The sequence below is a fragment of the Crinia signifera genome, chromosome 1 (genome assembly GCF_055691185.1).
Source record: "Crinia signifera chromosome 1, ASM5569118v1, whole genome shotgun sequence".
NCBI classification, from domain to species: domain Eukaryota; kingdom Metazoa; phylum Chordata; class Amphibia; order Anura; family Myobatrachidae; genus Crinia; species Crinia signifera.
This window is the reverse complement of record NC_139217.1, coordinates 146731396-146758499: the sequence shown is the minus strand read 5'-3', so window position 1 is coordinate 146758499 and position 27104 is coordinate 146731396. Positions and strand designations below refer to the sequence as shown.

General features: G+C 42.4%; 1 protein-coding gene across 2 annotated transcripts in view; it reads right to left on the bottom strand.

Moving 5' to 3' along the window:
• LOC146061564 (bifunctional heparan sulfate N-deacetylase/N-sulfotransferase 4-like) overlaps nt 1-27104 on the bottom strand; it is a 325562-nt gene that overhangs the window by 188292 nt on the left and 110166 nt on the right. For both annotated transcript variants that reach the window (XR_014471058.1, XM_083174471.1), the window contains exon 4: nt 10199-10353. Coding sequence is in view for 1 of the 2 variants with exons in the window: in XM_083174471.1 (XP_083030597.1) it covers nt 10199-10353 (155 nt within the window). In the remaining variant the exon portion in view is untranslated. The remainder of the gene's footprint in view (nt 1-10198; nt 10354-27104) is intronic.

Sequence of the window (27104 nt, the reverse complement as noted above, 5' to 3'; positions counted from 1 at the left end):
AAATTTGAAATTATAAGGGCCGCAGGTTTTATGTCAAGGTATAGGTATTGATTCTTCTGAAGTGGATATAAAAGAAAAGAAAAAAAAAACTTGAAATAAAGAGCACCGTATGCTGCTGAACTGTTCAGGTGTTAAATCAGTTTTTAAATAATAATTACCTACTACAATTATTGCAAAAGTTACATCCCATTTTTGTCTCTGTGGTCAACAAAATGATATCCAGCTTTACATATGATTCTTATAATTGTAATTATGATTAACCTTACCTTGACATGGAATATACAGTGTTTAGGGTAGTGTGAAACCTGCACTAATTTATTTTTAATAAAATGTGTCAATATTATTTGCCCTAACATCTGTATGCCCTGCAGCGGTGCGAGGAGATGTGACTTTGTTACACATCCCCTTGCATATTAACAAGGGGATTCGGCTGTGGCAGTGGGGCAAGCATCTGGATGGGCGGCATCAGGGGTGGATTAAGGTCTGTGGGGGCCCTGGACAAAATAATTGTGGGGGCCCCCACAGACACCCCACCACAGACAACCCCCCACCCCCTGGTACCTGGGCAGTGCAGGAGCAGCAGATGGGAACTAGTAGCAGTATTGGCCACTAGTTCCCATCTGCCGTAGAGACCCAGCCGCTGACACCCATCCATGGCAAGGACCCCGGCGCTGACTGCCCAGCCCACTACAGGGACCTGCTGCCTGTCTGCGCTGCCTGACCCCACTACCCATGCACAAGGGGTAAGGGGCCCCACACCGGCTGCCGATGTGGGAGCCCCTTATGTGTGGGGGCCCTGGGGTGACCGCCCTTGTCGCCCTGTGCTTAGGCGTCTCTGGCGTCTCTGGTGCTCGGTAAGCTGCTTACCGAGCAAACCAGGAACAGGCCCTGAATCTCTATATGAAATGCAAAGATGCAAAAGCCATGACTTTGCTAAGTTCCATTGTTCTTTGCATATACAGTAGGGCCTGATTCAGACCTGATTGCTTTTGTGCAAATTTGAACAGTTGACAATTAGAAACTGTGCATGCTTTTGCCCCAAAATGTGCACGTGGGATGCCTTCTAGCCAAGAATTCCTGCTGCTTTGATTTCTATTGTTACTGTACACTATGTACTCAAGCTGCATTGGACACTTAACTGCCTGTACATTATACTGTGTATCTGTATATTGGGCTTCCTGATGAAAAAAATTCAGTAAAGGATTTGAAAGTTGAACACAGAAGTGGGCTTTTAAGTCACAGTGATACCCCTTTCACACTGCACTTGTTAAACGGTGTATTGTTATGTTTTCCATTTCAAAATGTTTAAGGCTGCAGTGGGAAAGCGCAAGAGTTCATTTACCTGTTAAAGATAACCGGTATTTCAAAACGTTTAAAACAGAGTCCTACACGTTTCAGAGCTGTTTTTTTATGCAGTGAGAATGGCTCTGAAACGGTATTTAGTAAAAACAACAGATTATAGACCTGTGATAGGCTGTCCCCTGCATACTGCCTTAAAACGTGTTCAGGGGATTAAACGGGTTGACTGATGTGAATGATACTTAAACGGTATTTAAACCGGTAATCTACTGCAATGTGAAGGCTCAGACCCGTTTTAAATACAGTTTCAAAATACCGTTTTTTTTAAACGTTTTGGCAGTGTGAAAGCGGTATGAGTGCCACCTTATGCCTATTTTATATATATTTAATGCTAAAATATTACAGTAGAAATAAGAAAACTGAATTGCTCCTGAGTGAGAACCGAATCCCAAGTGCTGCGCATAGTATGCTGTCACCTTAGCCGCTAGGGCAGCCTGCTGTAACAGAAGCCTTTCAGCACATTCACACCTGATGCAGCAGTGGCAGTGTACATTACTGTACCAACCAATTGAACACATTGGACTGAGCTCACTGTATGAAAAGCTTTGCAATCTCTCTGTAGCAAAAAAAAAAATGCTTCTTTGACACTTTATGTTTAGGAGGTTTAGCGTCCAATGCGGCTAGAGGACAGTGTACAGTAACAGTAGAAATCAGCATGGTAGGAGGTGCCTACAGTATGCAGGGGAAGCATCTCTGCCACATAAATAAAATAATAATAATAATTATTATTATTATTATTAGTAATATTATTATTACTGATAATAATGATAATATTGATAATTATCACCTCAGCCACTATGCCATTAAAGAGCAATGGAATCTGCTGTGCTATATAAGAAACTGTAAATAAATAAATATGCCACATACACCAGCCCTAAGTTATAGCCATTACATACACCTGCAGTGCCAGGCATTCATTTGTAAGGCAGGTGGAAAATGATGCTTATTTCATGATGTACTATAGTTTGTCCTGAAACATAATTAAATTAAAAAGGTGACCTGTATTTACTGCACTGTACACTGGGGCTCTCACTCTAACACATTACCCTATCCTCTTCACAGCCTATACTAAACCTTCCACTAGTGCCTAACCTTGACCAGCCCGCCCACAGCCTATCCATAATGTTGAGCTGATGACAATCTTGATATTTCTAATGTTGACATTTTAAGCATTTAGACATGTTCCCTTTTAACGATATGGACATCATAACTGTATCAGAGTTGTACAATATTACACAGCCGCAAAGCTATGCATACCATACAATTAATATCCTAATACAGAGGAAGGCATATGGTGTATATCACGCCTGTGGTAAGATCTTGGCTAGAAATAAACACCGGAGTAGGGGCTGACTGGTACTGGAACTTAGGAGCCTTGATGAGGGTGTGGTACATGCCAGATACCCTCAGACAGTAGCAGATGTGACCACTAGGATAAAAGTAAAAGTCTTTATTGACTATAGCAGATAAACAATTGGTAAGTTTGAGGAATGGTATCGCAGAGGATCACAGGCAGTAATGAACAAGCATAAATGACAATAGCAAGAATGGTATTTAGCTGCAGTGTGTGCACACTGATGAAGTCCATTAACATATAGCATAGATGGAAGGAAGCTCATGCAGTGCTAAACGCACTGATGAAGTCCAGAGCATATATGATGGAGCTATGTAAGAACACAGATGGAGTCGACAGTTAAATATGCGATGCAGATGGGAATGAATACTGACCACTGTGAGGAGCTGGATGCCAAGGAGAATGGTCACGGGATGAAGGTATTGAAGGTAGTGGGCACTGCTACACAGTCACTGGAAAGAACAGAGAGTCACTGATGAAACATGATGGCAGTAATCGATGTGATTTATTGATGGTAGTGGATATCGATGTAGAGGGCACCTGTGTGATCAGCTGTGATGGGATGACAGTGATGGTGATGTGGAAGGATGAAGAGCCCACTGGTGAAGTTGGTGTTGCGATGATGGAACACCAATGATGATGGAGCACCGATGTTGCAGAGGAACGATGACAGAGCACCAATGTTGCAGAGGAACGATGACAGAGCACCAATGTTGCAGAGGAACGATGACAGAGCACCAATGTTGCAGAGGAACGATGACAGAGCACCAATGTTGCAGAGGAACGATGACAGAGCACCGATGTTGCAGAGGAACAATGACAGAGCACTGATGTTGGAAATGAACTATGACAGAGCCCCGATGTTGAAAATGAACAATGACAGAGCCCCGATGTTGGAAATGAATGATGACAGAGCAACTATATTGAAGCCAGACGGCTGCTTGCAGGAAATGTCACAAACTGGAAGGAGTGGAATCCTCAAGGACTGGAACCTGCAACACAGCTTGGAGACAGAACACACCAACAGGTAACAACCTCAGGATGAGATCAGTAGCACTGGCCCTGATCTGACTGCACCCAGCCTATTTATAGGAAACAGTGGAAGAGGAAATGAGCTAGACTGAGGGATGGATGGGATTAGCTGGAACATATGACAGGAAAGACATGGCTGCTCCCATGTCTGGAAAAGGCGGGAAGTCTTGTTTGTTTGGCACATGGTCTGAGTTACTGTAATAGCGGCTGCATGGAAGCCGCAGGAGGCTGAAGTTGAACCTCGGGAGTGACAGGCAGGGAGTGAAGCGCAATCGCTGAGACCACGGCACCTGGTAATTGTAGATGCTGTACAGTGCGGGCAGCGCGAACATGGCGCAAGTGGAAACCATGTCTGGAGCGCAGCGCCAGTCTTTCCAGGCATCTGGACGGTAAATAAGTTTGTTGCGATACCCGGATCATGACAGTGTATATTAAAAGTCTCCTACCTACTTCCATAATCTGCTATTACAGTATGTCTCAGATGCATCTTTGAATGACACTGCATGTCCATCAATCACCTGTGGATGGTATTGGCAGGAAAAGTTGCAATACCCTATAGAAAGCTATGGGCTTCTCTCTGCAGCACTGTGTAAGGAATCCAACACAGATCCCTCCCAACATGCCCCGCAGCTGTCGCCATGGGACGCTGAATTCCGGTGCCAGAGTTGCAACACAAAGGACATCTCTTATTGCAAGAGCTGTCCTTTGCAATAATAATCACATATGTGCATATGCGATTAATAAGAATGTGGTAGCAGGTGAATGCCAGTGATGTTAGAGCATCCTGACCATTTTCTGGATGGTTGCTATGGAAAATATCCCATCTTAGTATATTTACTCCTAAATGTCAACTACAATAACTAGCTTCTGCTAAATTATGAGTATCAACTATCTATATATACAGCACGCTCCAGTTTTTTTCCGACTATGTGAAGTTCATGGATTTAAAGGGTAGGTTAATTAACAAATATGTTCTAGTACTGTTTAATTTAAGTAACAACAAGATGGCTTCTACAAACATACATTTACCACTTCCAATATGTCCACTTGTGAAACATGCTTGCAATCAATCAATCAATCAATCACAAAGTCTAGTACACCAGACTTCACCAAACATATAACTAGGAGCGATAGAAAGAATGCTACGAGAGAGAGAGAGAAAGAGAGAGAGAGAGGAATTTGGTGATAGATTGTTGATGAAGGGTTGCCTCAAGTATAGTTCAAACACCAAATTATGCTATAAACAACATTTCAGTCTGCTCCTTTCTTGGCAAAGGGCACAGATATACATTTTGCTTTATTCGTTCATTATCCTTAAAAAGCACTTTGGCGATTGAACCAATGCATAACTTTTGCAACTTTTATTAAGAAATACATATGTCTTCATTTCTGTCACCCTACCCCTAAATTATTGGAATGCCCATCACTTATTTTAGCACCACTATATTATATATACTGTACCATCTCCTGTGGTAGATGTCAGTTTGTACCTTCTCTTGGTTACAGGCCACTGCACCCCAACCTGGGAATTGTGGGTACTGTTTGCACCCCATTCATAGGAAGGGTGAGTGCAGTGGTATTTCTGTATCTATAGATATAATTTATGTATTTACAGTTTCTTATATAGCGCAGCAGATTGGGCTTTAAAATTGTAAACAGAGATAAAAAAAAACTGAGTAACAACAGACAGACTTGGAGGTAAGAGGGTCCTGCTGCAAGTTTACAATCAATAGGATTATATATATATATATATATATATATGTATATATATATATATATTTCTATATCCCTACAGATTGTAAGCTTGCAGCAGGGCCCCCTTACCTCCAAGTCTGCCTGTTGTTACTCAGTTTGTTTTATCTCTGTTTACAATATATATATATATATATATATATATATATATATATATATATATATAAATATATAAAATCCTGAACAGGGTTGCACTCTAGCACACTGCAATAATGGCTTAGTGCTTCCAATCCTGTTCCAAGAAGCAGGAGCTCAACATATACCACAATCTGGCGGTATTGAAATGAAATTCTTAAATAGCAAATGGATATGCAATACAGTATTTAGATGTTTTATTTCACATTTTCAGCAGGCCATAAAAATCCCAGGTAACCAATGAACATGTACTTAGCCATCCACATGATGTATAAGAAATGTGATTCATCAGAGCAGCTTAATCTCTTCATGTGCTTTCTACATACAGTATGTGCCAATTGACTCACGAGTTGAGCAGCAGTATCATCACTAAACTTGGCCACTGTTTTAATTATTATGCAGCAATAAAAATATTTTCTATCACCAATAAAAAAGATATATTTTATCACTTCAGTTTACTAGTATTATATTGCTGTAGCAGCTGAGTGATAGCTGCCTGACAATACTGCCTTGTAGCGGTAATAAAAGTCACCCAACAGACAGCCTTTGTGCATGTGAGACACGGTTTGCTGGAACACACATGTGCAGTGGATTTGGAAGAATTAAATATCAAAAAAAAATCTGCTAATAAAAATTGTATGAATAGTCTCTGCTATACCATCTTGGACAATCTGAAATAACGAGATCGAGAATATGCAAAAAAAGCTTGCATAAAGCAATGAGAAAGTATAACATTGGAGAATATGTAAGCCGTTGCCTAGCGCACTATAGAAGTGTCTTACTGACAGGAAATACAGGGCTGCCATTGTCAAGTAATTAGAACTCCACGGGACCAGTGCTTTCTCTGAAAGCCAAATACAATTTAATTCCTAATTGATTAGGTATTTTTATAGCACTCTTGGCTTAAGCAATGTGCTTCATAATGCAATTTCAAAGATTTATAACCTTCAGATGTAGACTACATATTTGAAATGCAGAACAACCAAGTGGGATTGTTCTGGATTCTAATCAGCTTTAGATATTAAATTGCAAAGCACTGTAATAACTTTTGAGCCCTGCCCAATACTTCAAACATAGTTATTTAAAAGGTAATGAATGCACCAAAAGCTCAATAGGATTTCTTTGTACGCTCTTAAATAGATATAATGATTCAGTGGATTATACAAAATTTACATAGATATAAATTTGAATAATTAGCATATTATGTAGGGCATATTCTATTCATCAATTAAAGAAGGGCACAAAAAGCAGCAATAGGTGGGATCCATTCAGCACAATGGCACCCTCCTTATCAGCAAAAGAAAACCAGCAACGGCAAAGTTTGCTAAATTGTCTTAACGTCATGAAAATAGCATCTGTACTAGACATGGAATTAGAAATAAATGATACCTAGAAGAATATGGATATCTATTTTAAGCTAATCAAAATATATTCATCATTTACTGATGCAATCAAAACACAAAGCTCTTCTTACAATGAACAGTTAGAGACACAGTACTGTACATGTGCACTGATCAGCTGAATAACTCTTATCTTATAACTGAAATTGTAACTTTAATTCAAAGTGCACCTTTGTTTGACAATTGGTTTCGGACAGACGGAGCTTAATCTTTTCTCTTACTGAGCGGGCAATATTTAGATTAAATCATATTGTATAAGCATACTATAAACTTCTGCTAATAAGTTTTATTCAGATTTAAAGTTAATAATAAATTAAATTGTCTAACACAGTGTGAGATCTTGGCTTCAAGACAGGTAGGAAAAAACGAAATAGGTTGCAGCAAGACAGGGTTTTACAGGTATGGTATCCTGTATCCGTACATCCTGTATCCAAATTATTCCAAAAAACGTGATACTTTTTTTTATACTTACCAAGTCTCCCGGAGTCCACAGCAGGCCTTCAGCATCCTCCACGGCAGGCCTTCAGCACCATCTCCAGCAACTCCAGCGGTCCCAGGAGTGCATTGCGCGAGTGCACGCCGGTGAAATTACCGGCGCGCTTGGGAACTCGCGCAATGCACTCCTGGGACCGCTGGAGTTGCTGGAGATGGTGCTGAAGGCCTGCCGTGGACGCTGGGGGACAACATGGGAGCCGAGGGACCATCGGGGCACCACCAGAAGACAGGTAAGTATGCCTAAAAAAATGTATTCCAAAAACCGGAAAAATCCCTTATCCAGAATGCTCGTGGTCCCGAGCATTTCGAATAAGGGATACTCAACCTGTATTAATGAGCAAATTAACAGGAGGCTTGTCAGCAGCACATTAAGTCCAAAACAAAACAGGCTTTTCTACAGCAGCAATTGGTAAACTTATTTCCCTTCAATTTGAACACAAAGTCTCCGTTTTTTTAGCTTCAGAACAGGCAGACATAGACTAAAGTACTCACCCTGTCTCTTTGTTGGCAGGTCCCAGACAAACACTAGCAGTCCCAGCTCTCTCTCTGGCTTGCTTTCTTCAACACACACAATCCCAACACTGCCCAAATGCAGCATCCCCCATTAATCAACTCCAGAACTGCACCTAAACTCCCAGCTCAGGAAATGATTAACCTGGTGTGTAGTATGGGATTGGCTAATAGCAAACCAACACAACCATACCAAAACCTGGACAGGACCACCCATTTCAACACTGTCTGGGATTTATACCACTGACATCAGCAGTCTCAGTGGCACATACCTGCCATCAAGCACTTTTCCTGCTGACCTCCTACAGCAGGTACAAGTGATGTATTAATTTTGATAACCAGAAATTTTGCCATGCCAATTCCTGCAACTATATTGAAATATTAATTTGTTATAGTCCTTAATTATTCAGTTGAATAAGTTATTTTAATCCTAGAATTCAGAGATAAAACACATGCTTAGAGATGAATGTTGCAGATTGTAAATGATGATGATTATGTTAACTACACTCTTCAGGAATTGAAGGCCACTTTCAAACTGGTCACAGAATTGATATTTATTGTGACACCAGTAAATTTGTCCAAATGAAGGCAGTGGGAATAGACCTTATGGCAGTGGTTCTCAAACTTTTTGAATCAGGCACCCTACAGTATAAGAATATTTTTCACGGCACCCATAGGCCAAAATTTTGTTACTGAGAATTTCAGAAAAAAATATTAAATTAAATAAGTTGTGATTCCATTTTTTTTTAGGTCCAGTTATGTGGTGAGGAACATGATCACTTCTGTTTAACCCGATATTTTATAATTGGAAGCCACAAGCACTGATTTTGCCTATATCATTGACCATAAATAATTTGAGATGGTTCTGGACCACCAACCTGAAGCACCCCTGCAAGTGCTCCGAGGCACCCCAGGGAGCTTGGTGCAGTTTGGGAACCACTGCATTATGGAATCTAGGCTGAGTGCATAATGTTAAAATACTGTATGTATCAATCTAACTGTATTGATTACATTTAAATGTAGAGTTTGATGTATAGTTGTATGCTTCTCAGGTGCTACTTTAAACGTACTGTGTGCGAAGAATGGAATGCAGAAATGTACCCATATTCCATAGTTGCATCTATACAAATGCACAGCTCGTATCTACACTACATGTTTGTTCAAATAAATGTCATCAATATCAATGTGCATTTGCACCAGCCTTATACTTGGTGCAAGAGTTCAGTCTGAAATTAGACTCTATATAGGTTACATATAGGTCACAAATCTGACTACACGTCTTTTCACTAAACAGCTGTCTATTTATCTATATAGCAATACAGATTGAGTATCCCTTATCCAAAATGCTCGGGACCAGAAAAATTTTGGAAAACAAATTATTAATTATTTTGGAATATTTTTATAATTGAGTGATTTATTTGAAGTATCTTCCATTTATGTTGTATGAGCACATGAAACACACAAAAATATATTTTATTTATGCATGAAACAAAGTTTTAAAACCGGAAACAAAGTTTGTGTACTATCTCTTTTGAGTACCATTATATGTCCTTGCACATATAATGCCAGTTACATGTTATTTCCCCAGTAGTGCCAGTTACAGATGTAGCCAGTAGGTTTTTAGCAAAAAAAATAAAAGTACATTTTGGAGATTATGGTTTTCAGAATAATTTGGATAACGGATATTTGGATAAGGTCTACTCAACCTGTATAAGTATTTTTAAATAACTTCTCTTCCAGACCCAGTGTTCCTGAGCTTATTTTGCTAAAAATCCTTGGATCCATTCACAAAAGTGACTTGTATGATACTTTGAATTAGCTAATCAATGCTCAACCTAAACAGACCAGTCTGGGTGAACCTAGTTATAATTATTAATTATTTTTATTCATCTTAATTGAGCTATTTTAAGAATTATCTGATATGAAATAACATAGGAAAATGTGAGTGATTTTCCAGACGATATAAAGTAAGAAACATTTTATACAGTAAAACTAATAACAACTACACATCGAACCTGGTATATAACTATTCATTTAGAATATGTATCTGTACTTAATTAGCTTGATTTATTGTGAGTGGTCAAACTTCGAAAATGGAAAGACTGGTTACATCATTACAAATCTTGAAATGTGTCATGCAATATATATTTGTTGAACTTACCTGCGCAAAATCCATGTTTAATATCATTTGTTCCACCAAGGATGACTCATTATTAAAAAGATGAGGCTGCATATGACTCCACATGTGAGGGAACCACCAAAACTCATGCACTGAGGACAACAAAAGGTCATCTCCTCTATCCTCCTCAATAGAACCTTTAATGAAATATATATTTAAACATATTAATCACAACCAACAGGTTTGTTCATGATCATACTGATTGGTGAAATGTGATACGGCCTAATAATGTTACACATTAAAATTTAATCTTCTGCTAAAATCTATTTTTATACGCAGTTCCGACATACAATTGAAGGTATAAAATTCTAAACTTTTATCCGTTTCTTTGAAAATCTGTTTCAAGACAAATGCTTAATACACAATTAATATGACATATATTTCTTTCTCTTTAACATTCAGATCTGTCCATGTACATCTAGCCTCCTTTTGCATTCAACAGCCCTTCTATTTATGCCATGCCATGTTGCGACTCAGTAGCACTGGGAGTCTTTATGCAACTTTTACATTAAAATACATTTGGTAATGAAAATAATATATGACTTGCCTGAATGTGGTGTGCAACTGTGGCTTTATATAAAATGCTATGTTACAGTGTTTTCCTGGATATAGCTTATGCAGATACAGATGCAATAACACACTAAATATACAGATGTAACCATGCTCATCCTTGCTGCCATGCATTTTGCTGCAAGGTGTGGCGACTATTCGCTACATTAATTCCATTGGGAAGTTTCACAGCCTAGCGCACAATGCAGCATAACACATCGGGCGGTATTCAATGAGAATACCTGCGAGGTGCAGCGAATCCTTTTTAGGATTCGCTGCACATTCGCCACGTTCCGGAGCCGGCAGGCTCCGGTATTCAACGTGTCAGGGGCTCGCTGCCCCTGACTGGCGAATATGAGCTCCTGTGGCGATTGCCGCAGGGAGCCTGAGGACGGTGGCAGGCAAAGAGATGGAAGTCTCTCTGCCTGCCCCAGAACTTTGTGGGGGGTAGGTGGGCTCCCCGGGTGCCAGGCAGCACAGGCTGCCCCCCGGGGGTGCCAGCAGGGGACCGTATATTCACTATACCCGATCGTAACGATCGGGTGCAGTGAATATATGAATATGTAATGAGCGGCTCGGCTCCGGCGCCCCCTGCTGGCTGCTGTGTAAAAAAAAAAATATATATTTTTTTTAAATTAAATATATATTCATGTGCTTACAGCACATGAATACAAATAGCATGCCCCTCCTCAGAATAAAATTCCTGATTTTTTGACACCAAATGTAAAAAACAAATTTTAAAAGTTCACATTCCACTTCACCATAAAAAGATAGCAATTGCTACTCGGTGAATCATGGTGAAAAAAACCTTGAAATGTATTCGCCGTGTGGTCATTGAATAGGGTGATTCACCGTTTTAGTCAGAAATTCGCCAAACAGCACAAATTCGCCATAAAAACATGGCGAATCAGGCTCATTGAATACCGCTCATCATAGCAAAGATGAGAATGGCTTCATTTGTAGGTGACTAATTCAGACTGGATTCCAAAAGTTCATTTTTTGGGGTTTAATGGACAAAAGTATGGTGGAGCAAATGTAACATGTGCAGAGAGAGTTTGATTTGTGTGAGTTATTTTGTTTTTGTGCAGGTTAAATATTGTCTGCTTTATTTTTACACTACAGTTTATGTTTCAGTATGAACACACCTCGCCCAGATCTAGCTCTCTCTGAGCATGTTGCATGTGCCCCATCTGCAGTGCTACATGGTTTTGTCCATTAGAGAAATATGTGCTTTGCAATCCAGTATGCCCAGAGTCTGCATATTATTTTACTCAGCAAAAGCAACTTGTGTGTCCTGTTCACTCTGTTTGGGAACAATACCTATTTAATGGAATAAAGTTGCATGCAAAGAGGAATAGCTTTCTTGAGTCACACGGAATCACATGGAGGATAGATCTATGTGGACACTTTGCACTTGCTGAAATATATGATAGTAGTTTTGCACCATCCTCCTTCTCTACTGGGTGCACCACTGCTAATATACATTGCTGCAGCCTGCCCTGTGTGTTATGCCCCATCCAACAGTGTTTCCCCAGACCAGTCCCACAGTGAATTGTGCTGAGGAGCAATTCTGTCAGTCAACAGAAGAGGAGGCAGCAACATTGTAATAGAGAGATTACAGTCACATATTGGGGTGAGTGCTGTAGCAGCCTGCATATACTGCTGTATCTTTTATGGTCCCTCCATTTCTGACAGCAGTCAAAGCCCCCATCGTTTTTTTCATGGAGCCTGAGAAACTGGCAAAATCCAAGCTTTCTGTTGTTTGGCCCCAAAAAGATGAAACTATATCCAAATGATATTGCTGTATAATAGCCTATGGGTTACTATATTGCATATTCTTCTGGAGGGAGCATCCTACTACTACACTCTCTCAGCCACCATTGAAGTATGTGCTAGCTGAGGGTGTGGGTTGTTAGGTCTACACCAACTAGGTCAACAAGCATTGAGTCGCCACCTCTAGGTCGACAGACAGCAAGGTCGACATGGGTCTAGGTCAACATGGGTCAATGTCGACATGTGTTTAGGTCAACATGGGTCAAGGTCGACAGGACATTAGGTCGACACAAGCATTAGGTCAACATGGGCAAGGTCGACAGTCAAAAGGTCAACACAGGGGTTTTTCACTGTCTTTTTACCCCAATGTCGACACAGTTGACATGGACACAGTTTGAAGTGCACCGGGTACTTGTTTCCTAGCACGGCGCCCATCGCATAGCATACCATAAGGCATACGATGGTATGCGATGCGATGTTAGACGATGTTATATAATTTTAAATTGTATACCATTGAATTGTATGCCATTGTATGGCATATGCAATGGTATACGATTTTAAATTGTATAAGCATCCTAATGGGTGTTTTCAATGTTAAATGTGCCCCCTATAAGATAAATAATTGTATAAGCACCGTAATAGGTGCTTACAATGTTAAAAGCACCCCCACGCCACCCGTACTATCAACGCCAACCCGAAGCGTGGCGAGCGGCGGCGGTATGCGTCCTCCGACCTTTTCATACCCCCACTATCCACGTTGGCGTGGAGTTGATTTTATATAGTGTGGTGAGCACAGCGAGCCACCGAGCCCGAAGCGTGGCGAGCGGACGCGGAATACATGTGAAGTAATGCACGTTCGCTCGCCACGCTTCGGGCACGGTGGCTTGCTGCGCTCGCCACACTATATAAAATCAACTCCACTCCGAAGTGGATAGTGGGGGTATGAAAAGGTCGGAGGACCCGTACCGCCGCCCCTCGCGGGTTCGCTGCGCTCGCCACGCTTCGGATTGGCATTGATAGTGACGGTGGCATGGGGGTGCATTTAAAATTGTAAGTACCTGTTAAAGTTCTTATACAATTAAAAATCGTATAGGGGGACCATTTAACATTGAAAAAAACCATTAGGGTGCTTATACAATTTAAAATCGCATCGCACTGCATTGTATGAAATTGTATGCCATATAAAATGGTATACAATTTTAAATTGAATACAATGCCATACAACTGAATATCGTGGGTGCCATGCTAGGAAACAAGTACCGTGCACCGCATCCCCTCGCATCGCGATGCTTCGGGCATGGTGACTAGCTACACTCGGCACACTATTTTATTCTCCCACCACACCCTAGTGGATGGTAGGGCATGAAATACTACCTGTCGGCACACGTCGGATCAAAAAACAGTGAAAAACCCCATGTCGACCTTTTGACTGTTGACCTAGTCCATGTCAACCTAATGCTTGTGTCGACCTAATGACCTGTCGACCTAGACACATATCGACCATGACCCATGTAGACCTAAACCCATGTCGATCTTGCTGCCTGTCGACCCAGTGGTGTCGACCCATGGTTGTCGACCTAGTTGGTGTAGACCTAATGACCATATCCCCTAGCTCATGGCTGTACATACACATTGGTAGCCAAGAAAACACAAAGCGGGAGTATATTGATGTGCTGTCACAGAGATAAGGTGTGTTGATCACTCCTTCTTCCTTGGTCCTGTGTTCTGTCCAAGGTGTTCTGTCCAACCCACGTTTTCCAATTCCCATGTAATCAATGCTCACCTTCTGGCAGTGCCCTATGTGCACACAAAGGTTTCTTTTTGTGCACATAGGGCACTGCCAGAAGGTGAGCATTGATTACATGGGAATTGGAAAACGTGGGTGCTTTAAAAAGATACCTTTACAGGCACATAGGGCCTGTTGTACAGGTCAGTGTTTTTGGGACCAATACGTTGATATTCTCCCATATTAGAATATTAGACTCACCGATTGTGTGTATCTGTTTATTTCTTCCCCATGAGCATTTAAACCTTGGACAGAACACAGGACCAAGGAAGAAGGAGTGATCAACACACCTTATCTCTCTGACAGTGCATCAATATACTCCCGCTTTGTGTTTTCTTGTATTTGAGTATTGGGGCTGGTATCTCAAGGGGGTATAAGATGCGGCAGTCAGGTTTGGCGCAGTGATACCAATACTAAATTCTGTGTATACATTGGTAGCCAAGACTAAAACCAGAAAACAGTTTGGGCTCTTTTCGAAACCCATCTCCTGATAAGATCTTTTAGTAAATTGTGTGACAAAATTAATTTTCACTTGCACATTTTTAAGCAAAATATGTAATAAAGTTTTTACATCCGCTGTAAAAATATGCACTATTTAGACCAGAAGAGTGGAATGAGCAGAATCCAGGAAGAGTAGTATTTAAGCTCATTACTGGGAGTTTACCTATTACCAGAAAACTACAGGGCATTTTTCCTAGTTTTGGACAAGGTTATCTGCTTACCCATACTCTGGCCTTTATTAAGATCTGATAGCAGTACCAATTTGTTTGGAAAATGGGCAAACCCATGTGCACTGCAGGTGGGGCAGATGTAACATGTGCAGAGAGAGTTAAGCCCCGTACACACGGGGGAGATATGTTGCTCAGCAATATATTGCTATATATTGCAGAGATGGTCGCTGATGAAAGGGAACCTCTGCCGGCGGTGCCTCAGAGGTAATTAGCTGGTCGCAGGAGCAAGCTCCTACGACCAGCGATTACAATGGGGCTGAAAAACGGGAGCGTGCACCCGGCGATTTATCGCCGGGGCACACTCCCATCACTGGCAATATGGTCGCCTGCGACCATATTTCCAGCGATGTCAGCCCCTATCGCCCCCGTGTGTTATTTTGTTTCTGTGCAGGGTAAATACTGGCTGCATTATTTTTAGACTGCAATTTAGATTTCAGTTTCAACACACCCCACCCAAATTTAACTCTCTCTGCACATGTTACATCTGCCCCACCTGCAGTGCACATGGTTTTGCCCATTTTCCCAAACAAATTTGTACTGCAATCAGGTCTGAATAAGGGCCTATGTCCAGGTACACCTTCACAAATATGTGTGTGTGCTGCAGGAGCACAGCACTTTACTTGTATGGGGGCATCCGATCACTTTTTCTACAAATATATATTTTTTATTATTAATGTAACACTATTCACATTTCTTTTTTACCCTATAACAGTCCTATCACATAATAGCTGCTCTCACTTACCTAACACACTTTATTAATTGCTATCTATCACTGGTGTGGTGCCTTGGGGAGGTTTGGACTAGACCTGAACCCTTAAGGCCCCCATACACTAGCCGATTTTGGTCCGATTTCGGCCAGATCAGTCGGATCTGGCCAAAATCGGACCAAAATCGGCTAGTTTTGATGTCCCCTCAGATCCGATGCGCGGTCCCGTGCGCATCGGATCTGCGTCGGGTGGTCGGACCTGCTGCACGTCCGACCACCCGACTTGGGACCTAGTGGGGCGGCACGGTGGTGGAGGGAGCAGGGGGGGCTGGGGACGCTGCGGGGGACACAGACAGCATAGAGCCGGGCAGGGGGAGCCGGCCGGAAGCTGTCAGTAATGAATAAAAAAAAAAAGCCCATACAATGAATGGGCGGCCTGTGATTGGCTGAGCGCTCTCTCAGCCAGTCAGCAATTGGCTGAGAGAGCGCTCAGCAGCCAATCACAGGCTGCCCATTCATTGTATGGGCTTTTTTTTTTTATTCATTACTGACAGCTCCCGGCCGGCTCCCCCTGCCCGGCTCTATGCCGCCTGTGTCCCCCGCAGCATCCCCAGCCCCCCCTGCTCCCACCAGCAGCCCTGCTCGGTAGCCCCCCCCCCCTGCTCCCCGGGTTTTTTACATGTGATAAATCGAGACGATTTATCACATGTAAAAAATGGCACATTAAGTGCCAATCTAATCAAGCTCCCCCGGGGAGCAGCAGGGGAAGCTCAGGGGGAAGTCGGGGGCGACTTGTCCTAAGGACAAGTGGCCCTAGTGTATGGGGGCCTTTAAGCCACTATGCAGACATATCTGAAGCTACAAATCTCTTCAGATTTGCTTTGAACTCAACCAGATATCTGATCTGACCCTAGGCAAATTTTTCACTCTATTCACTTCACTGACAGCATCAGATCAGATGGAACTTTGGTGCAGCACTAAAGGTGCGTACACACGTATAGATTTTCTGTCTGATTTATCTGGTGGGAACAAAAACCTGGAAATGTATGGGAGCAACTGACAATCAAAAAATTGGTCCCAAACACTTGAAAACAGACAGTGATCAGTCAGACAAATTATTTAAATCATTCTGATATAACAAATTTATCAAAGCAGTTATTTTTTTTTTCCTGCATTTGGGTAGAATTTTTTGATTGTCATATGCTCCCATACATTTCCAGGATTTTGTTCCCACCAGATAGATCGGACAGAAAATCCTGTACATGTGTACGCACCTTTAGAATGTTTTCATCAGATAGATCTGAGACTCAGTCGCACATCTGATCTTGGGAAGCTCAGATGTGGCCTTTTTTTGTCAGATTGGTTTGTCAGATCCATCTGAATCTGACGAAAACAGGCCAAATCTGACTAGTGGTTGGGGGCCTTTAGAATGTTAGGGAATTACCCAATGATGAGGTCACCTGGACATATTGGGTAAACTCTTGACCTTAGCAAAGATTAATAAAAAAAACCTCTATGTAATTGCAAAATATATTGTATTTATTTATAGTCATTTTTGAATAGTGCTGCAAACTTTCTATTTGTGTGTGGCACATGTTGTTAGGTTTTGAACTGGGGATAAACCAATAGTGGAGTGCACAGAAAAATTAATGTGTAGGTGCAATACACAACCAATGACTTTCCATCACATACAAAACCCCAAAATGATCAAATATTTAATGTTTACATAGGTCACATTTATTAATTAAATTCCAAAATGCCACAATAGTCTAACACACAATGTTTGTAATTCAGATATGTATGTGAACCTGATAGGATATATAAACATTGCATGGTTGTGGGGCTGCGCAGGCGGAAGACCCAATTGCACATGTGTAGATTGGTCTCTTGTGATTATACTCCACTTCAGCCTCCCGTCAGCTGAAGTGCAACTTGTGCAAAACTGTGACATTTTGCCTCCATTTTGAAAGTGTGTCTGCAAGTGTGTCTGCATTGTCAGGTGCAGACTAACTGGATCCAGGTGTTTAAATCCAACCACTTGCCTGGGAGCCGATATGGGAACGGCCTGGGTGCCATGGACAAATGGTGTAGGCTTGAGAGTTGACGCCTGTGTCAACTAGCTAGTCGATGATGGTAAATGGCTTTGGAGCAAATACTGATCTCAGCTGGTGAAAACTGGGAAGCTCAGACCTCTTCTCCTGGAAGCTACAGTATAGAAATAATTAGCTGGAAAGTAACCTTGTAGATGAATGGTTAACCAGGGAGCTGTATTAGAAGCAGCAGATCATAGGTGCACTTCCCAGGTAAATCTGAAACAGGGAACCTGGAGCCTTGAATTCGGACTTCTGTGGAGTACTCAGGGTTCAAGTTGTTCAAGGCAAGGAGGAAGGGCCAGAGGCCTAACCTTCATCCCCCCTGCCTGTATATGATTGGCTGCAAGTCACAGCATCAATTAACCCCAGGAAGTACCTTTGTACACCTTGATCACATGATGAAATGCACAGGTCCGGGTATCAAGGTTACAGGGAAAACATTGAATCTTGTCATGTGACTGCAAGTGTCATGGCAGCACCCATGCAGCATGGGACCGACTTCGGATCAGCATTAGACCTGACTAGTCCCCAGGAAATCGTCATGCACATCTTGCCACAGAGAATGACTGGAGACATCGCTAAACTGGGACTTGTATTGCAGATCACACCAGCATTCAGGTAAGGGATGCGGTCACAGATGTGAAACCGTGCCAAGATATCTAACAGTACCCCCACTTAAAAGGTGGGCACCGAACACATTTTAGGTTTGGCTGGATTTTCCTTATGAAACTGAGCAATTAAGCGAGGGACATGTACATCACCATCGTTGACCCAGCTTCTCTCCTCAGGACCATATCCCTTCCAGTCTATGTTATACTGGATGCTGTTGTATCTTTGTCGACCATCTAGAACTTTGTTGACCTCAAACTGCACCCCAAGGTGGGTGTGAACTTTAGAAAGCACAGGAGAGGATGTCTGGAACCAATTTAATATTAAAGGCCACAATAAGGAGATATGAAAGGAGTTGCAACCTTAGTAGACAGCCAGACACTGTCACCTGGTTTGAACTTGGGTATTGCTCGCCTCTTATGATCCGCAAAGAATTTGTACCTTTTCTAAGCTTTCTTGAAAGCAACATGTATGTTATTCCAGATTTGGGAGAAATGACTGAAGACGGACTTGGCAGCAGGTACCTCCAATTGTGGGAGTTCGTTAAAGTCAGGAGGATGCAGATGTTGTCCATATACAGTAAAGAACAGAGTATTACAAGTAGATATGTGGTACGTAAAAGTTATGAGCAAATTTTTCCCAGGGCAGCAGGCCAATCCAGTCCTCCTGGGAGGATGACATGTATAGACGGAGAAAGTTCTCGAGGTCCTGGTTAACCCTCTCTGTTTGTCCATTTGACTGTGGGTGGTATGCTGACTTTTAGCTCCACTTTGAAGCTTTACAAAGGGCTCTCCATAATCTGGCGATTAATTGGACATCACGATCAGACACAATCTTGAAGACATTTTGTACAAATAACTGCACCAGTTTGGGTGCTGAAAATAGACCCTCCAATGGAATGAAGTGGGCCATTTTTGAGAATAGTGTTTTGGGACTGTGGCAATTCAGAAATTAAGTCCATCAAAATATGGGTATGGGGGCACAGGCAACAGGACAGTTGAGGCAAAGGCTGTGGGACTCACAATGGGATTGGACTCATGACCTATGACGACCTCATCCATGGAACGAAACAAGGCATCTGCTTTAGCATTCTGGAAACCAGGGCAAAACAGAATCTTGAAGTTGAACCTTGAGAAGAATAAGGACCAATGGGACTGTCAAGAGTTCAGACACCAGTGTCTGAAATTGGATGACCGATTGAACCCGGGCTGGGCAATTGCGGTCCTCCAGATGTTGATGAACTACACATACCAGCATGCCTTGCATCAGTTTCAGCATGACCACATAGCATAACTAATGCAAAGCATCCTGGGATGTGTAGTTCATCAACATCTGGAGGGCTGCAATTGCCCAGCCCTGGATTGAACCATAGATTGTGATCCTTGCTTCACTCGAAGGATTTCAGTGGCTGCAGATCATCCTGGTTAGTCAAAAAATCTTCGAAAGGCAGCGATGAAACCCTCATAGTCTGCCAGAATAGAATCTGATCTCTCATATAGGGGAGAAACCCACTCTAGTGCAGAGCCGGTAAACAAAAAAATTATATAGGCCGCTTTGACTTGGGGTGTTGGGCCACTCTGTGAAAGCAACTGGAACTGAACCTCTCACTGATTGATGAATCTTTAAATGTTTGGGATTCCCATCATATTTCTGTGGGGTCAACAAATGGAGGTGGGAGTAGGCAGTGGCAGGTGATGGGACAAGAGAGGATGCCACCGCAGGAGCCAAATTCACGAGTGACTGCTGAATGCTGTCCAGATGGGTGGAAACTTCTTGTAGGTAGGTTATTACCTATTATTGTGTCACTTCCTGGGAATCCATCAGGGATGTAACTGTTTCAGATGTATTAAACGAAAACAGACACTGCATGCTAATTCCAAGTAGCCATTTCAAACAAGATCAGCAGTAACAGGAAACCGTACCTCCAAATCCCATGGTAACACTAGGTGTGGTCAAATACATAAGATTAACATTACACAAACAGTTACATATTGTAAGCTGCTGGCCCCTCATTCTGTTCACATGCCGGGTCCTTGGGCCTTGAATAAACTGCCAGGGCTTGGGTATCTAGTGTACTTGGCTGTGGCAGCAGTGATCCAGTGGAAGTCTCAGGGAATTGGAACATGGGAGGCTTGAGATAAGGACAGTTCATATAACACTGAGGACACAGCTAGGTGGGAGAGTTGACAAGACTCTAAACAGAGGGTGGAGTTTTACCCCACTGATGGTTTTCACCAGGAAGGAAGTTTAGACTTTGCTGCATGTGATGGACAGGTCAAGGCCCTCTGACACAGTTCACACACCTAACTGGCCAATCACTAAGGGATGGATAGTAATGGCTGAGTGTTGGTAAACTAGAGATTTTGGTTTACTTTTGGCTTGGAAGCCACGGGCTGAGTAGTCTTGGGAACTGTTGATGGTGTCGGTCTGGGAGCCGTGGGTTGCATGGGTGTGGTTCAAGGTTCCGACAGTTGGGATCCCGACAGTCATTAGCCCAACATCGGGATCCCAGCTGGCCAGCCTCAGACAGCGTAGCAAGCACAACAAAGCCCCTTGTGGGCTCACTGTGCTCACCACGCTGTGGGCACAGTGTCTCGCTACACTTGCCACCTATTCTATTCTTCCTCTATGGAAGGGAGAATAGCCAGTGGCAGTCAGGAACCCATGCATCAGTATTTTAACAGTTGGGATCCCGACATCGGGTAAATAACTGTCCGGATCCCATCCGGCACCCAGGCTGCATTGGCCTGGGAGCCATAATCTGTGTTGGCCTAGGAGCTGGAGAGAGATGTCGACAGCCTGGGAGACATAGAGTACTTTTTGACAGCCTTGGGGCTGGAGAGAGAAGTCAATGGCCTGGGAGCCATGAGGGTCTTTTTCGGCCTGGGGCTTGAGATGTCGGCTGCCTGGGAGCCGAGATGGATGTTGATGGCCTGGGAGCCGAGATGGGTGTCGATGGCCTGGGAGCCAATATGAGAATGTCCTGGGAAGGTGGGCAGACTGTGTAGACCTAAGAGTCGACACCTGTGTTTACTAGGGAGTTGATGATGGTAAATGGCTTGGGAGCCAAAAGTGATCTCAGCTGGTTGAAGCTGGAAAGCTCAGACCTCTTTTCATGAAGATATAGATATAATTAGCTGGAAGGTACCCTGGCAGATGAGCAGCAGCAGGTTGCAGGTGCGCTTCACAGGTAACTGTGGAACAGGGAACCTGGAGCATAGAACGCTGACTAGGGAGTACTCCGGGATCAGACAAGTTGTACAAGGCAAGGAGTAAGGGCCAGAGGTCCCTGCCTATATGTGATTGGCTTCAAGCCGCAGCATCAATTAACCCCAGGAAGTACCTGTGCACATCTTGATCGCATGATCAAGTGCACAGGTCAGAGTATCAAGGTTAAAGGGAAATCATTGGAGGAATCTTGTCATGTGACTGCAAGTGTTATGGTGGCACCCATGTACCATCGGACCATCTTGAGATCAGCATGGGATGACAACTAGGCCACAGGGAATCATCATGCACATCTGGCCACGGAGAATGACTGGAGACAGCACTGAACAGGGACTTACATCTTAGGACGCACAAGTGTGCAGGTAAGGGATGCGGACGGTCACAGATGCGAGTACTTGCCACAATTTCTGACACTTACTGATGACAAAAACCATTGTAAATCACTACAGTGATTGCTATGGTCTTGATGGTAATCTAAGCCTGCATCCTCAGATAGCCCAATATGAGTGAGATTTGAGTACTATTAGCAGAAAGTGGGAAAGGTATATGTTTAATGAGACAGACACAAACATATTACAATTACATTTAAAAAATGTGTCTTCCATGATTTAAACATTGTTTTTTTTAAATATCAGTTTGTGTATTTTAGTGTCTTTCCTTTATTTCAGTTCAAGGTGAGTACTAGTTTAGCCACTTAAATGGCAGGACACAAGAGGTACATTTTAAGCTTTATAATGCATGTTATATTGTTAAACTATTTGTATTACACTGTCATCTCTTTTCTAAATCTTATGTTTATTATTCTTATATACCATAAGGAATATATCATTGTTTGTGTGTTGTTCTATGGGCAGTTAGCCCTTTATGATTCCCTTTTTCAAAGTAAAATGGCTTAAAATATAACACAGATGGGAAAGATTCCTTCTAAATAAAATAAATAGCTTCCATTTAGTATCTGCGTTCACAAGAAGTGAGTTCATTATCACAGCTATTATTTTATGAAGTAATAAATCTTGGGTATATTATTTCTGAGTACCTTTCAAACATGCTATTTCACAGACTATAATTAAGTTTTGTTTAGAAAACGCAAGCGAAATGTAATTGTGTTTCGCATTAAAATGCCATGATAAAACCACAATAATAGACCATTATCTTTGTTTTGTGATTTGTATCACAACATCGTTTCTTTTTTCTTCACATTTATTTCCAGTCACCTCTTTTTTACAAAGAGTGAAACACTTTAAAAGGAAAGAAATAATATTTTTTTTTAAAATTAATGTTAAAAATAGGAAAATGTTTTTTTTTAAGTATGTATGTATGTATGTATGTATGTACGTATGTATAATGGCAATGTAATATTTGCATTTTTTCAGCAATTTCAATTTGCAGAAGTTTTCATAGCTGTATTTAAAACTAATAAAGTACAATGGCGATAAATCATTCCTTATTACAGTCTCTATGAAGGTGATATCTGCATGTACAGTTAATTTATTGTCTTTTCTAACTTTAGATAATTAATTAACAAGAAAATGCAGTTAATTTGTTGTCCTGTGCTTTTCCGTCTTCTGAAGTCTACTTGTGTTCACAGTGAAGTGATGTAACATCTTTCATTGTATCGTCAAGTTCCATGAACATCAAAGTGTTATCATATTATGTGTTATGTGTCATTTAAAGATGAAAGGATATTGATAAACTTATTATGGCTCAAACTAATGTGGCATAACTGTCTACATTCATATATTGAATTAAGCTTTTTTTGAAAGTACACAATAACAGACACCGCAACAGACATATTGATTATTATATTTGTGTCTTTGTTATAAATTCATGTGGCAAGGTTTTCATCATTGTACAGTATTTTCTTTTTACAGTTTTGTGTTGCCATACCTCTAAGTTTCAATATAACTAAAATAACAAATTGAGACTTACAGTAGGGAAATGACTCAAAAATGTGTATTTATAACGTTTAGTCATTATAGTAAATAATATTTAGTAGTATTTGTAAAGGTAATTATAACAATTTGTCAAGAATCTTTCAACAAAGTCATACTGTACAGTATGTATTTTTTGCATGATATTAAGTACAGAAGTTTACATTCAAATTTACCCCTATATAAGTGGACATTCCTTGATTTGATGTCACTGTGATCCACTAGCCATTGGTGCAAATCAATGGTTAGAAATCCGTTTGAGAATTGAGGATATTGCCAATCCCAACCATTTGGGACCAGGGAATCAGGATTTTTAAACAGTGTTAATATTCCCAAACCCAGCCATCAGGGGATCAGCGCAAATAGTGGCAATCTGTCCTTGATGTATTGAGGGGCCATTTGTTAATTTGCTGTATTTAATCTGTTACATCATCCATGTTTCTTGATTTCGGCTAATCAGCAATTGCATATTTTATCAGAAACAAGGTGTATCTCACTGAACAATATTGTAAAATACAGGAGACAATAAGAATTTTTTTTACGGCACAGCGAGTCAGTATATGGTCAGTATAGTGCTTAGCATTTAGATATGACAGAATTACTTACAATCACTGTATTCAAGGGAATCACACACACAGTCACAGTTAAATTTTAACCAGGCATTTTGTATTATGACAACACACTTTTTCTCTATTGTATTATCGACTATTAAATTAAATGTGCTTGTCTTTGAATGTATAAATAAGACACAACTATATATATGCACCTTTATTTGTAAGGGTTAAAATAATGAAAATCTATTTTCCCATTTAGAGTTCTAAACACTGGAAGCAGACCACATATGCAACCCACATTTAAGATACAGTACATAAAATATTTAAGCAATAATTATTTAACATACTCTCTTTTGGAAATTCACTCCCAACTTGTATTGGATGAGAACTGCTAATTAACAACAACACTGATTTATGGGGATTATTTTGAAAAGGGATGCACAGGGAAACAAATACTGTGTTATCAATGCCAATCCTTGTATTTAATTTTTATAATGTGCTTAAAAACACTTAAACACGATTTGTTGCTATTGTTGCCGCAATGATGTCTGTGCAACCCAAGACCAAAGCTACTACTAGGCAATTCTAGAGAGTTGAATACGTCGCAAGGGGTTCCAACCTATTAAATTTTAATGTCGGAAACCACGTGGATTGGCGGAATAGCCGCGGATCCACAAGCTTTTTCAGACACGTGGCCCCGTGTCCGACAATCTCAAATCGACCTTAGCCTCCCATCACTCACCCAGTTCTGGCGCCGGCCGCATGAGCAGCAGCAGCAGCAGCAGCAAAATCCGACAGTTGGATTTGGCTGCTGATTGAATAAGGCATGTTGGTTCCATTCCAACAAATGAATGTCTGAGTGGATCTGACTTTAATTGAATATTCATAAGTCAGTTCAGCTAATTGTACAAAGATTTGAACCAAACCTTCTTTTATCAGGCTAATAACAGATAAATCAGATAGTTTGATCAGGTCTATGTAAAGTAGTATTTGGCCAGGGTATCATCCTACTGTGCTTTCACATTACAATAGAAAATGACTTATAGATTGTAAGCTCCACTGGGGACTGATGTTTAAATATTATTTGTAAAGCTGTTAGGAGTCCCAGGGGACTGCAAGACTAATGAAATATACTTGCTGTAGTAAAAGACAATGGAGGCAGGATGGCTGTTGAAAGACTGTATTAGCAGGATCAGGAACAGGTATCAGGTTACGGTTACAGGAACAGGTATCGGTTCAGAGGTCACAGCCAGGCTACAGCATTACAGACACGGATGAGGAAGCTATAACTGGCCCTGAGCTCAGGGCAAATGCAGCTTTTTAAAACCAGAACAGACTAGTCGCTGCAGCACACAGAGACAGGCCCCTCAATTACCAATATGTGCTGCAGCAGGGAATGGCATTCTGAGAACAGACCAGTCCAGCTTATTACACCAGCTGGAACTTCTTTCAGAAACCACAGTTCCACAGGAAGAACCCAACAGCAGCACCTCTGGCCACCCATGGGTACTGCAGACCAATAAATGACAACAGCACCTCTGACCACACAGAGTTACTGCAAGCTGGATATAACAACAGCTGAGGTAACCAAAGGTACCGCAGACCAAACAAGACATAAATGGCAGTCCTGACATAATACCCCTTGAAAAGGTGGATTCCAGATGCCTCCTGGAAATTTAAGCTCAGGCTTCTCTCACTGGGAAGAGCAACCAATTAGCTGGCACCAACAGGACATCAGACGTGGACAGGACCTCCGACATGGCAGACACTGGCTAGATCTTGGTCAATCTGAAAAAGTGTCACCACGATTGACAGACATCACGGCGGCCCTCAAGACATGCCTAACGGCAGGCGCAACCACGTCCTCATTCCAGAAGGCAAGGGCAGACAGGACCTCATGCCCGAGGGCAAGGGCAGATGGAACCTCATGCCCGAGGGCAAGGGCAGACAGAACCTCATGCCCGAGGGCAAGGGCAGACAGGACCACATGCCTGAAGGCAAGGGCAGACAGGACTTCTTGCCCGAGGGCAAGGGCAGACAGGACCTCATGCCCAAGGGCAAGGGCAGACAGGACCTCATGCCCAAGGGCAAGGGCAGACAGAACCTCATGCCCAAGGGCAAGGGCAGACAGAATCTCATGCCCAAAGGCAAGGGCAGACAGAACCTCATGCCCAAAAGCATGGGCAGACAGAACCTCATGCCCAAAGGCAAGGGCAGACAGAACCTCATGCCCAAAGGCAAGGGCAGAAGGACCCCCTCCTGGGTCTATTATGCATGGACCCCCTTCTGGGGCTGGACCATAATACTCGACAGGCGGACCCTCGCAGACCTCTGGGACATCAGATGGACCATTGCGGACCTCTGGGACATCAGACAGACCCTCACGGACCTCTGGGACATCAGGCGGACCCTCACGGACCTCTGGGACATCAGGCAGACCCTCACGGACCTCTGGCACTGGACAGACAGGACCCCCTCCTGGGGCTGGACAGACAGGACCCCCTCATGGGGCTGGACAGACAAGACTTCCTCCTGGGGCTGGACAGACAGGACCCCCTCCTGGGGCTGGACAGACAAAACCCCCTCCTGGGTACACGCCATCGGCTGAGGCATCAGCCACCCCTCCTGGGTACATGCCATCGGCTTAAGCATTGACCACCCCTCCTGGGTACTCGCCATCGGCTGAGGTATTGGCCACCCCTCCTGGGTACACGCCATCATCTGAGGCATCGGCCACCCCTCCTGGGGACATGCCATCGGCTGAGGCATTGGCTGCCCCTCCTGGGGACACACCATCGGCTGAGGCACCGTCCACCCCTCCTGGGGACATGCCATCGGCTGAGGCATCGGCCACCCCTCAGGGAAGTGTACATCGTACACCGCTTTGGGGGCCTGCTCCTTCTGACACAAGTCTGACAGAACACGATC